The 14,781-nt window shown below is 32.9% G+C and overlaps 1 protein-coding gene across 1 annotated transcript; it reads right to left on the bottom strand.

Annotated features, from left to right (window-relative positions):
- Positions 1-8,692: 8,692 nt before the first annotated feature.
- LOC108778371 (trypsin-4) lies at positions 8,693-14,241 on the bottom strand. The gene is made up of 7 exons (XM_018545542.1): positions 14,187-14,241; positions 14,062-14,114; positions 13,782-13,870; positions 13,123-13,294; positions 12,950-13,060; positions 12,370-12,519; positions 8,693-8,853 (listed from the first exon to the last, which is right to left on the bottom strand). Exons 1-7 carry the CDS (start codon positions 14,239-14,241, stop codon positions 8,698-8,700), a joined length of 786 nt encoding a protein of 261 aa, XP_018401044.1. The 3' UTR covers positions 8,693-8,697.
- Positions 14,242-14,781: the final 540 nt, after the last annotated feature.

The following is a 14,781-nucleotide window of genomic DNA, read 5'->3' as shown; positions in this document are numbered from 1 at the left end:
ACATGCTGTAACTAGATCTCGAGTGCTTTTATATAATTGCGTGTGAATTTATATACTATACTTGTAGATATTTTAATTGCGCGCCGAATTTTTTTTGGACTTGAAACGCAACGCTACTAAACTACCGCAGTAATATTATAAATTAAATTGATTAACAATTTAACAATTTTTGATACTCTTTGCGCATTTTTAGATCGATTCTAATAACATTGAACGACATATGAAAATCTGTAAATCATTAATTTTTCATTGCGAAAAATATTACCTCGGAAAAATATTACTAGCGCCCTAAGCCTTTAGACTACCGAGGCCTTAGTAACATTCTTCGCAAAAGTTTTGAGGCCTATTACTAAAAACGGTAAAACCTCGGTAGTCTATAGGCTTAGGATGCTCGCACGGAATACCGGGTTCGTCTCCCGGCCGAGATAATATTTTTCGCAATGAAAAATTAATGATTTACATATTTTAATATGTCATTCAACATTATTAGGATCAATCTGAAAATGCGCCAAGAGCATTCAAAAATTGTTAATCAATTTAACTCGTAATATTACTGCAGTAGTTCAGTAATGTCACGTTTCAAGTCTGAAAAGAAATTTGGCACAAAATAAAAAATCTACAAACATAGCATATATTAATTCATACGCAATTATATAGAAGTATCCGAGATCTAGCTTGATCATTACGGTATGTTCTCATCGGTATTTATTTGTTTAAATTCTCACGGTCCAATGAGATTTGATATTGTTTGTTATTGTTAAATACTGTTTATTAAAAATTATTTTATTGAATCTAATTTTGCTATGATATTTTATATATAAATTATTTTGCTGCAATTTTGTATGTGATGTATTTATTGATACTTTATTTTATGTTAATAACAAATCGAATTTGCCTTAGTAACAAATTTTATAAGTATTTCGATGAACAAATTTATCCAGTAGAATTTTTCAGTAAAACCAAGTTATGTTGTAACATTAAATAATTGTTTATCGCAACAAAGTTTGATTGCTTTCACTATTTTAATGTGCATATAACAACGATGGAGTGGCTGTGGCAACGAAGTCCTTTTTGTTACCTACATCGACAGCAGATATTAGGGTATCTTAACGGACCACAGCTTTCAGGGAAACAAATAAACACGAAATGTACAAACACTGACCTTGCCCGAATCTTACCTGAAGTTTAAAGTACTATTGAAAACCAGGATCGATCAACAACAATTTGGATTGCGATTAATCGAGATTTATGTAGACTTGGCATAGTTGTTTACAATTGCGTGGGTCTTATCATCAGGCATTTTCGAGGATTGTGTCGTCTCTGCACTAAAGCAGGTATAATCAGTTCTAAGGTGGTGACATGTAATTTTGTGCAATGCAATAAATATTATCTTGCTGCCCTTTACACTCGCCTCGACGTAATCGTTCGTCACGCAGGATTATTAATTTCACCGTCGACTCGGAACGGTGCTGTAGGTTTCGCCGCCACCACCGCCGCAGTGGCATTGAATAAACGGTTTTGCAGCTCCAGCACAGGTGGCTGACTCGTAAAGGGTAGCACAAACAGTCGATGCCCACGTCCGTTTTACCTACGTACGTACCGGGTGTCGCCGTAAAGAGCGACATTGCTGTTGTACGTGACATCGGATGATCGTCGCTTCTCGTCCCATAAAGAGCGTCATGCCGAAATCGGTGCAGCATGTTCGCGCTATCCGGGTCTGGCCGTTAAGAATCGTGGCAGACGTGGCATACTAATGCGGCACGATATTATAACCGGCATAAACGATCGATATTCTCGAGCGGATATCAAATCCTGTTGTCTGGCTCCGGCGGTACACGTCTCGTTCTGCCTATATGTTGTTTCGAGCGCGCGAATATATCCGAAATTTCTGATAACGATGAATTATACGTGCCGCGAAACGTGTCTAACCCTGGAACGCCATATCCAAGTCTGCGAAGTTTACTGGCTTGAATAAACTCGCGAGAATCACGATGGTTCCTTCGTCGTGGCGAAGTGTGCATTTATATTGCTTCTTGAGTTTCTAGTTCGAAAAGAATTGACTTTTCAAAAAGAATACTGTTCTTCGGCTTGAGCGACTCTCACAATGATTATGTTTAATTACTTGCTTGGTGAAGCCGTTTAATTATTTTCCGACCGACTCTCTTTCCGGATCATCTCGGATGAACGTATTATACAATAAAGCCTGGTACGCTTCAGTTTCAACGTTCGTCTTCGGTATTTTGTTCTGGAACGATTGGTCCTAACGGACGATTGTGATGACAAACAAGTGGAATCTAGGTCGAATTCTCGGAAGCTGGATGATCGGAAATTTCTCTCGCGCTTGGAAAAATTAATAGTGGTATCAATTAATCCGGATGTCAGAATAAAGAAGCGCAGATCCAACAAAAAGTTCAGCGACGGATATTTTCACGGTACTAGTGCGGCTCATGCTTTTATTTTCGTTCATCCATAACGATCGGATCACATCTACTGCAGGAAAATATGTAATAATACGTGAATATTTAAATTTTAAAATATATTAAAGTAAAAATTTGAAAAGAAAAATTCGTGTGTAAATTAATGCTGTCACTCTAGACAATTAAGATTAATATTAACTAAAATTAATGTAAATAAAATTATTAAAAAATTTTAAAAGAAATGGATAAAGTTCCGAAAATGTCGAGCGTCCGATTTTCATGAATTTTGGCAGAAACCCTCTAAATGACGTCAAATGAATATCTTTAAATGGATTTTCACCGACAAAGAATGCCAAAAATGTTTGAATAAAGTTGTGTACTTTATTCAAGCATATTTAATAATAATTAACACGTTAAGTAGGGCGAATAAGAGTCAAATTACAATTTGAAATCTAAATCTGATAATTTATTTTAATATTATATATTGCGAAGAATATCACGTAATTTTTGGCGTTTCGTCCCGGCTTCCCTATTCGCCCTATTTAACGTGTTAATTATTATTAAATAAAAGAGTCCTTCAAATCTTCAATTCATTTGTTTTCAAACCGCAGGCTGTAATAATGCGGATAATACATTGTATGATATTTCAGATGATTAGAGTTGCGTTGCAAGACCGAAATCCTTTCGGCGCGCAAAAATTAGGGAGAGGGGACATTTATAAATCAGATTATTAGAGTTGCGTTGCAAGTCCGACAATTGTTCGGCGCGCAATTTGGGGGGACTATATATATTAATAGAACGTTATTTCTTACTTTGGAGAAATATTGCGAAGAATATTACTACGTCGACTCGCCATCAGAGGTCTATCGATATTCGCAAATTCTCGCAAGTGCTAAGACACGCGTATATCTCTTTATATAGAATCTCGATTTAATAACTTACTAAGGCGTATAAGGTAGGCTTCCACTACAATGCCTTACTGATGAGTCCAGTAGTGGAAGCCGGGACGAAACGCCAAAAATTACGTGATATTCTTCGCAATATATAATATTAGTAAACTAATTTTTGTATCGACCGTAAATTGTCAACAACAAGGAAAGTTTACACGCCAATAACGGTCTAAGCTGGATCGAGATAAGAATGTGTGAATTTTTATATACTACATATGTATGTAGTATATAACCCCCCTTTTAAATGCGCGCTGATACATCAGACATATAACGCATAAATACTACAGTAGTATTATAATATCACCGAATAATATTTGATTAATTCAAATTGAATCTAAAGATGATAATTTTAAAATTCCGTAAATAAATTGGAACTTAATAATTTTTATTCTTTATATTACGAAAAATATCACAAGTTGGCGTTTCGTCCCGGTTTCCACTACCCGGTTTCCATATAATATTAGAATAAATTATCAGATTTAGATTTCAAATTGTAATTTGACTCTTATTCGCCCTATTTAACGTGTTAATTATTATTATATAAAAGAGTCCTTCAAATCTTCAATTCATTTGTTTTCAAACATATTTGATATTAAACTTCTTTAGAATAAGTTATAACGTGTAGAAATTCGAGCGCCTCTAGGCAAGGGGGAGGTAAAGTGGAGGTCGCTTCGCGTGGAAGGTCATACGCCTCTAGACAGGAGGGGAGGTGGGGTGGAAGTCGTGCGGCCCTAAGCAGGGGGAGGTGGGGTGAAAGTTGCTTTGCGTGAGAGTCGTGTGCCCCTGGGCGAAGAGGGGAGGAGATGGGGTGGAAGTTGCTTTGCGTGGAAAGTCATATGTCTCTAAGCAGGGGAGGAGGTGGGATGGAAGTCGTGTGCCCTTAGCAGGAGGAGGTGGGAGTGGAAGTTGCTTCATGTGGAAGTAGTGCGCCTCTAGGCAGGGAGGAAGGAGGCTGGAAGTTGCTTCACGTGGACGTCATGCGCCCTTTAGCGAGAGGAGATGGGGTGCAAATCGCTTCGAGTGAAAGTCGCGCGTTCCTAAATTCTATAATTTCATTTAAACATTTTTTTTTTCTGGCATTAAACTTCTTTGTTGATAATAATCAATTTGAGGACATTCATTTTATATCATTTAGAGTATTTCTACCAAAATTCATAACAAACAGTCGCTCAATATTTTCAAAAATTCATTCAAAGAAATGAATAAGGATATATGTGAATGCGCGTATAATATCAAATATAATAGATAGATAATTATTTGAAATTTTATATTATTTGTTATTATTGCTTAAATATTCATTGTTTATAACGCGAAACAATTATTTATTTTATTATTAATAAATTATTATATTGCTTTATTTTTCCAACAATGTTATATAATATTAATTGTTTTATATTCATACTTGTAATGAAAATAATAATTGTATTATAACAATACAGCTTTGTGTAACTATACATTTTAAAATAACAACAGAACGTAATAAAGCACATTTTTATTTATGAGCATTCACACAGAATATTCTAACGATCCTTTCAGACATGAAAGATCCTTTTCAGCTCTTGTTTCATGTTAAAGTTAAATTTGCGTTTGCTAGTTAGTAGTTTACGATACAATTGCATTGAAACATTAATCTGAATATTGGCCTGTTAGAGATCGATCAATCAAAGATCCGCGTTGCTAGAGAGAAAGTAAAAAGCATTGTCCAGTATCTGTATCATGTAAGTATATCGAACGGGCGATTGTTGATGAATCCAAGTCCCAACAAAGGGATTTCTAAACTATGTCGCAATGGCAATTGCGACAATAGCAGTATAGAGAAATTCAGTTAGACTAGCATAACTGTCACAAATTGGACTGCAATTTGCACAGAATTTCACTGCAGATAGTATGTAGGTGCATATAAAATACGCCATTTTACAAAAACTCGATAACAAAAGTAACTTATGTTATAAGTTTCTGCAGTGGCACAGAATGATCGAGAAAGAGAAATCACTTATTAAGAAAGTATTTCTATTTTTTATTAATAATTGTAACCGACAAAAACACTTCAATAAATATAAATTCAAAATCACATTAATTATAAAAATTAAATATTCTAATTTTTGTTAAATTTCCGTTAAGAATTTAATTATTTGTTAACATTGAGAACGACCCGATCGGTGTCGAAACGTTTGTTATGTCATTTGTTTATTTTTCATTAATTTAAATATATCTTCTTTGTGTTCTTCTCAACTGTAATATTTTTATTTCGGCTCGTTTTGCTTGTAAAATTATATTAATTTTTATATAAATCTAAAAGTTATTATAATATAAAAAATTAATAATTTAATAATATAATTGAATTATAGACTCTTATATGTTTCAAAAACAATACAAAAAATTTAAGCAAATACAAAGGCTATTAAGAGTCAACGCTGTTAGCAGTGCGCAAAAACACAATCTTAAAATCTATAACATAGATACCATGTCGAACGTTTCGATCCTTCGTTTCGGATTATTATAATATAAAATAAATTATTATTAGATACAAAGAATTGGATACACATTATTGATAACTTTGATTATGTGAAAAAAATTTTATTATATTATAAAATCAATAATTGCTATATTAAGATAATTCGTGTAATATGATTATATCGTATGACAAATGGTTAAATAAAAAATAATTTTTGTTAACGCTGCATTCGCGTTTTCGTCTCACAACAGTATTTATAAATACTGTATGAATACAATATTCAACGTTTTAAAAAATCGGAACCGTTTCCATTTCAATAATCCATTCGTTAAATTTTTATGCGATTAAAATCGTTATACTTAAAGTCACGCAAATTTTAATAATTATTAAGTTTTATAAATAAACTTTTTAAAATAATATTTAGTTATATTATTATTTCTTTGTTTTAAGCTAAACTTAAAAATGAATACCTAATATACCGGGAAAAAGTTTTATATATATGGACTTTTTTTTATATATAATTGCATCAAATTTTATATAATTTTATATAATTATATATGAAACACATTTCCTAATAGACATATACAAACGTAAACAGAACAGACGACATTTTTAATAGCTTTTATAATATTTTAGATAATTGAAATTGTCAGTTACTCTAAATAAGAAACAAATTTGTTAAGCTTTAAACATTTTATAGTCAAATTTGATTTCTCTTTAGAAAAATCTCTTGTTATACTTTGTTTTTACTGCACTTCATTTCTGCACATATTTTGATAATTCTTGCAATTAGAGAAGAAAATCATTTTTTGTCCGCAAATATAATCAGTTCCGTTGTGATATAATTTATAATAATCGTTTCACAATAACAATTATTAGATATTGTATATAGAAAAATTCAAGCACTTGTAATTATGTCAATTATGAAAGATACAAGTAATATCTCATTCAAAACAATGTTTTTTTTTTTATTTAGAGAGAGTTATGACACTTTGTGAAATCATCCTAAACATGATATATGTATAAAGTTTATCGAAGAAGATGATTTGAAGATAATTTTTTGTTTATCAAGATAAAAATAATAAATACTGAATAGTGGGGATGGAATAAAAGACAAGCAAGTGTACGAAGCATATCTACAAGAGCGAGAAGGTTTCGTTTTTTTTCTCTTCGTTGTATAGTTTTTGTTAGCGAGCTGGCTTCGAGACGATGAAGCGGATGGTGGAAGAAAAAAAATGAAAGAAAAAGAAAGATAGAAATGTTGCACAGAAATCCGTTCATGAAAAAATATTAATCTTTGCACACAGATGAAAAGTATCGCTTGTCGTGGTACTTTTATTCTTATGCCGTTACGCAGACAGTTTTAAATATCGAGCAGTCGCTATCGAAAATTGGCGAGCTTTCTGACGGCGATATTTTTCTCTGCACGGGTTAACAGAAGAAACAGTAATATATCGCTACGACTCCTATCGATTTTTACGTTTACATATAGCGAATATTATAGTATAATGCAGACTCGGGACTATACAATTACAGTATATTTCCATGGAATACACACTTATTTAATAATAAAAAATTTATACTTAATGATACAAAATCGGTTAGAATTATTATTACATATAAATATATAAAGGATTGTGTGTTTTGAATTTTATTTTAATAACATATAAACACTTGTGTTTATTTTTAGGATGACAATTTATTAGGACAAATATTCAACAGGAATAATGTTCTTAAAATGTAAAAAGTCGGTTTTCAATTGCATTATGAATGTTAAGATACGTATTTATCTAGATATTGCACAATTGGATATTGTATAACACATGAGAAAATCGGATTAAGTGAGTTCAGACTTTTTCAGTTACAAAAAACAAAAGCTATTACGAGTACTTTCTCGAATGATATATCTACCTAGATATTTATTTATTTTACTTGGTTCAGTGTCATATATTACTTTTATACAAATTATCATAAATTATTTCTAGTCATATTTGATAAAGAAGCAATGCAATAATACAATTTTTTTATTTTGGTAATATAATTATATTATCGGGTAGTAAATTTTATAATATTTTTTTATCTAAATAAATCCCGTGGAGGTAGATTCAAAATATGTGTCGTTAATTCTTTAATGGTCGTTAAAAGGATTTTTAATGGTCGCTGCTTAATTCCACACAATCGAACTCTCAGTGGGACGGAAATGAACTGCTGGTATGAATTTGTATAAACTTTTAATCCTTTCCATTAATTGGCACTCGATGCAATATCGATGGTAAATTAACAGCTGCAGCGGCGCGGCTGTATCGTACATCGGAAGTTTCGGTTTCGAAACATGATAATTAAGCTTAAACGTGGCACTTGAAATCGGAAGTACGGGACGTACGGGATATTCGTCACTGACGCTTAAATTAAATGGCATGCTCGAGATACTGTATTCATAGACTTTATCAATGAGCGGGTACGCACGCGGCAGGTCGAAATAATTGATTGCTATAGCCCGTTGCTATATTAAACCTTTATGAATATGCATCAAGTATTGACGAAATCGCGTATGTTTGAGTTCCAACAGTCGTCTATTTGCACTCGAACGGTTACTTTCTCGTCCTCAGAGAGAGAGAGAGAGAGATGCATATCATACGACTTGTAATATCATAAATGTGTAAAACGAAATATCGTGTTTCAGTTTAATTCATAACTGCTACGATAGGATGGAAAATTTAATCAAGGATGTCCAGTTACCAGAAATTAAGCATCGGAGATCTCGCTGGTTAGTTAGTATATATTTATGGCAAACTTATAGAATTTATTAATAAGAAAAATACGATATGTTATAATTTGTATATAATTAATTGAAAGTGAATATAACAATCGTGCCTTATTCATAAGACATGCCAGTATTCGTAAAGATCCAAGATAAATAGCTGCTGACACGAGTATAGACATCTGGATGTATCCCGGTTTCGCAACCTAATCCGTAGGATAGTATGCCAATCAGCATCTGCTCCGACACTAGAGGCGCACCTACATCAGCCTGTAGACAGTAATATCATGATGGTTATAATCGCGCGCTGAATGCTCTATTCGTGTTAGGAATCGAAACGCTATACGACGGATTATAGTATCAGCGTAGAACACAAAATCTTGATGTCTTTTTAAAATATAATCCTTTCTCTCTTTCTCTTTTTCAAAACAATACTTCACATATGTGCGCGTGTGTGTATTAGACTTTTGTTTTATAATTTTTAACAATTATTATACAACAAAAAGCCTCAAGAATTGCATATAAATCTTTACAAAATCATTACCGAATCTGAACCTTCGCTATATAAATTTACTTTAAATATAACATGGTACGTTTTACAAAAACATTGCGTTCGTATACGAGATACTCTCGTGCTCCGCGGTCTTCGAATATGATCGCATACAGTCACGTCGCGAAATAACGGGAATTTTTCTAGCGCCCGGCGCGAGTCTCTTCGCATTTCGCTTGCGGTGCTTCGGCGTCTCGTGGAAATTGCGTTCTCGAGTCAAGTGCTGCATTGTTCACCGATCTGGTGCATCCGACACCTGAACCAGCCGCGCGTGTACTTGCGGAAAGACTATTGACTCCATTGATGTAATTGTACACTCGTGGCCATGGCACAATTGGAATTCGACTACCATCGACTGCTCTTAATTTACGCGCCTCGCATTTTCCACATATCGCTGCTCCGCTCGCGAGATCATTACGAGATTGCGCTTAGATTCATATATCGATATTGGTGTTTGAAATTACTTGAAAATCTCAATAATCTCTATCGGTTTCACCTGATAACATTCGTAATAATACTAGATGAACTTGTACTATTAACGTAATTGTTAATCATTTCTCATTATTTATTTTCTATAATATTTTACATTAAATATTTTCTATAATAAAGTATTAGATGAATTAACACGGTGTGTTAGTTTCTTTAAACAATTTTAAATATATTTTGCAAGACATAGATTTTTCGAAAGAACCGTCTTTGACAACTATTGAATACTTCGTTCTTAATATAATACGAATGTAACATCGACGATATTTTTTGCAGGGAATGGAAAGTTACTTTTTAAAAGTAACTAGTTACAGTTACTCGTTACCGAGTAAAAAATGTAACTAGTTACAGTTACAGTTATCGCTTTTTAAAAGTAACTCGTTACAGTTACCGTTACTTAAAAAATAACTTTTCGTTACTTTTCCGTTACTTTTTTTAAATCAATTTAAAAATGTACTTTTGCATTTTTTTTATATGTAATACTGACAAATATATAGTTTTTTTTAAAAAAAAAAAAAAAAAAACAATGGAGAATGACTCAAATAATAAATTAAATAAAAGTAAAATGAGAAGGGTTACGAGCCAATAATGAAACAGTTTATTTCCGATAACAACGACGATGAATGTAATTAAATGTATAAATATATATTAGAACAATATATAGATAAAACAAGATAAAAACAAACGACGTTTCGACACTTATTGTCATCGTCTTTTAAACTGTTTCGCTTTTGGGTTCATAGCCCTTCGCATTTTACTATTATTTAATTTATTTTTAAATTTTCTTTAAACACAATTTTGTAATTCTAAAACCTGTAAAATATGCAGCAAACTGAAATATTTGTTTGTCCTATGTATTACATAGAAGATAGAAGGGTAAAATAATTACTGAATCATGACGGCCGAATGTCTAAGGGGTTTCAAAAGTCTTATTGATAAGCGCTATAAATAGCATGTTTCCAATTGAACCGTGTTCAATCGTGTGCAAAGTAACGACAAAAGTAACTGTAAATTTCGTTACCGTTACCCAAAAAATGTAACTCGTTACCGTTACAGTTACCAAAAAAAGAAAGTAACGCAGTTACCAGTAAAGTTACCAAAAAAGTAACTTGTAACTGTAACTTCGTTACAAGTAACGAGTTACTTCCATTCCCTGCAAAATTTATAGGTGACAACAATTTTTCGGATGTTAGTCAAGAGAAATATTTTTTGCAAGTATGTTTTTGGTCGTCTCATTTTCGGAAATAAATAACTCCTCTTTAAAACTAATACCCAGTTTTCACAATGCACCGAAAGTTTCTCACAATTTGTTAATTAATAAATATGACACCCCCATTCTGGATAGTCGAGGGATTCCAAATTTGAATCCTGACGACATAATATTTTTTGCAATAAATTCTCTCAATAGGTTTTTAAAATTTAATCATATTATTATCAAATCAATGACCAATTTAATTGTAATATTATTTTACCTTCAGTTTATGATTGCGTTTTAAGTTCGATAAGTGTCTTATAAAGTGTTCATGAAAGATAAGTAATTAAAATTTATATACAAAAATATTAAACACTAATTGTAAGATCTAACCTCGACCATATTCGTTTTTTCCTCATTTATTTAATTGATAAATATGATTAAGGATCATATTTATTAATTGATAAATATATTAAGAATTGTTTATATGTATAAAGAAACTTACATCTTGCTCATTAAGCCAGAAATAATCACTGAAATATTTTTATATGTTAATGGCAAAAATTTGTTATAAGATGTTTTAATCAAATATTGTTTAATATATTTTTTCTTCAATATTATTTTAAATATCTAATTTCGTCGAAAACCCACAATAAAAAAATGTCATATTAATTAAAACCTTAATTTTTCTAGAAATACTACTGTAAGCTGCTTAACGTATTCCTTTCATTTAGTATTTGTTTGGTTTCTCTACTCGCTTTTATCAGAAAATTGTTATTAATTTTATAATATTCTCAAGCACTAATAAATCGGGAAACATTTAATATACAATATGTTGTAATAATAGTGATTTTAATTAAGATATAAAAACTAAAGATGTGCGAATCAAGCATTTGTGAGGTCGAATCGAATCAAATTGAATCGAATGAAACTTTTTTATTTGAAAACGAATCGAATATTGAAAAATATTTGAATTAAATTTTTATAAATTTTTATTAAAATAAAGGAAAAGTAAATTTAATATAAAACCGATGATATGAAATTTGAAACTATCTATTTTTTATTCGGTTTCGAATTTCTCAAATTCAAAAACGCGATTTAAATTGCATTCAATACAATTTAATTCAAATTAACTTTTCTTTAAAAAAAAATTCTCCAGGTGATCGTATAGATAAAAAAAGATCATAATTTTTGGATGAAATGATCTAAAACCTTATAATATTGTTATTATTATCTATATTTTCGATTAAAAGAACATTTCGCAATAATTTTGGCATTTCACGCAGTACTTTTTGTTAGATTTACTGCGTTTGACACTCGAGAGCGCGCAAGTGGCTCGATAGCACGTAGATGATGCATACACCCTGTGCACGCGTGCCAAGTGTCGTGACATGCGACGACGAGGTCGAGGCGGCTCTTGTCGGTGTCGTCGACGCTCTCTCGAGTGTCGTCCGCAGTTTGTCGCGGGTTTCATACACGCGAGCCCTTCATGGATCACCGCGTCGGTTTCTCCAACCGAGTTGTGTCGCGTCTCTTTCGTCTTATATGTTTATCTTACCTGACACCTTTCCGACCGGCGAGTCGCGTTAGTGGCGCACAACATATCCTTAGATAGCGGCTTGTAGCTCGGCATCATCGCCTCGCACGTACGTTGATTTACGATCGTCACAGCGGCCGCCTCAAGCTGAGCTCCACTTGGGCTAGTCCCCTGGAAATTTGGCACGGCTCGCACGTTTTTACGACACGTTTCTCGTTATTGTGACCTCGTCGAGCAGCAAAACGTTACGAACGCGCGCGAATGTTTTGCGACAGTGTTTCGTAACGATTTACTTTTTGGTATACCGACGTGACTTTGAATAACGTCGCGTGCGGGTGCCAACCGGTTGGCGGAAAGTTACGGAAAGTTTACATATCCAAGTTCCTGTAAAAATGCCTACGTTCGTTGCAAAAATCTCGTTCCGGGCAGTTGCTAACTCCAGGAGGAGCGTTTTTCACCGCGGAAGAATGAGTTACGCGTTCCTCCAAGTGTCGTGGCACCTGGACACTTCGTCAAACGATAAGAAACGGTATTCTCGAGAAAACGATTGTGAAAATTCCAAAATAGACTAAAGCTACGCGTCTCACACGAGTATATTTACCCGACTTCGTTTCCAGCCAGTCACGACACAATGGGCTCCATCTTGGAGTTCTTCATTTTCTGGCAGTCCGATAGGAAGCAACTTTTCTCCAAACTCTGCAGGACTCTTTAGCTACAAGTTTGATAAATGTGACAACTTTGCATAGGCGCGCACGCGATAAACCAATAAAACACAGACGCGTGAGATGTTTGAATGGAGATACGTACCTTCATCAATGCTATATCGTTGTAGTATACATATTTATCAAAATATTCGTGCACCACAATATTATCTATTTCTAATACATCGCCATCCGTGGAGGTAGAAGAGGAACGCACGTGTACAGATACTGTCGATGATTTTGCACTAGGATATATTAATATTATTATAATAAAAGCGACATATTAATTATATATACACAAACACACAAAAAGAACAGTTTTGCTAAAGTTACTTAAAAATTTAGCTAGATACAGATTTGCAAATAATTTTAACTTGAAAATAACGTTCAAGGGTGAATATAACATTTTTTTGCAGCATTGCATTGCTCATTACGCTTTAGTTTCCTGCATAATTATTTTCAAGGACAAAATTATTTTCAGATTTTCTTCTGTATCTAATCAATTTATATAAAACGTATCTACTACGTATAAAATTATATATATATATCTAAAAGTTAAATATAAAACGTATTGTCAGTTCAAATTGCATTAAAACAAAAAATCAAAAATATTAATATTTTTAAATCTTAAGATGAAGTCAGCTTTAAATTCATGAAGGATTCTTTTAAAGTTAAAGTCATAGTTTCCAAGAGGAACGTCTTGTACATTGTTACTTTTGCAGCAGCACGTACCTAAAAACACAGGATGCCGCAGTCATAATCCACGATTCATGTATGAATGCGCCGCTGCAAACGTGTCGTCCGGCTATCTGGATCGATACCTGTATTGGAATAACGAATTCTATCTGAAATCCGATTTATTTGAAAATAATAGCGGCTTACAGTCACCGTGCTGTACTGACTACCGATTAAAGCCACATGTGAATGGCATATAGTTTTATTTGTCGTCGGAATGCACGGTAGGTACTGCAAGCTATCGCAAATGGAAAAAAAAGAAATGAATTTCTCTCACATGATACGGATACCACATGATGTCCACATATTCATGTTTTTCGGTATTAACAGCTGTAATCACAGTTTATGTAAAACAATTGAGTGTAAAAATTGCGGAAATATGTATAAAAAAATTTGACTCACTGTATACTTCAACTACTAAAAGTATGTAGAATAATAAGATGACTTTTTTCGACATTTTTTCAAACTAATTAGCCACGAGTGATGATTCTTGAATGAAAAGATTGTGTCACAGAATGATTTGCGAAACTTATTTTCTATCGATGATATGATAAAATGATAAATCTTAAGTATCGCATTATCTATATTCAAAATTATAACAAATCGTTATCAGTAAATATAAAAGAACGCGGCGCGATTAATTTGGAATTGTAACATTAGAAGCGTAATTCAATTCTAGGATAATGTTTGTGTGTCAAACTAATTGGTATACACAACTACGTAACATGTGCATGAGTGATACCTTATCGATCGATCAATAATGATATAACCATGTTAGATTATGATAGCTAATTAAACTTCTAGTGTGTAAATAGATAGAGAGAGAGAGAGAGAGAGAGAGAGAGGGAGGGAGAGAGGGAGGGAGGGGGAAGAGCAGAGTAGTAAAGAGGAGAGAGAGAAGGGGGAGAGAAAGAAGAGTGAACTACATAAAATATACTTTATACTTTTCAACGATATCTTTATTTTTACGTCGTTTAATTAAAACATTTGAACTTAT

The sequence above is a fragment of the Cyphomyrmex costatus genome, unplaced genomic scaffold (genome assembly GCF_001594065.2).
Source record: "Cyphomyrmex costatus isolate MS0001 unplaced genomic scaffold, Ccosl1.0 scaffold119, whole genome shotgun sequence".
Taxonomy (NCBI): Eukaryota; Metazoa; Arthropoda; class Insecta; order Hymenoptera; family Formicidae; genus Cyphomyrmex; species Cyphomyrmex costatus.
The sequence above is the reverse complement of the archived record's forward strand: the minus strand, read 5'-3'. Positions and strand labels throughout refer to the sequence as shown.

Bases quoted from the DNA above. Each gene is read 5' to 3' on its own strand.
- LOC108778371 (XM_018545542.1), bottom strand. From the start codon at position 14,241: ATGTCGAAAAAAGTCATCTTATTATTCTACATACTTTTAGTAGTTGAA. The intron at 14,115-14,186 runs GTGAGTCAAATT...CTGTGATTACAG, and splicing joins TTTAGTAGTTGAAGTATACA to CTGTTAATACCGAAAAACAT. The intron at 12,520-12,949 runs GTAAATATACTC...CCAAATTTCCAG, and splicing joins CTGGCTGGAAACGAAGTCGG to GGGACTAGCCCAAGTGGAGC.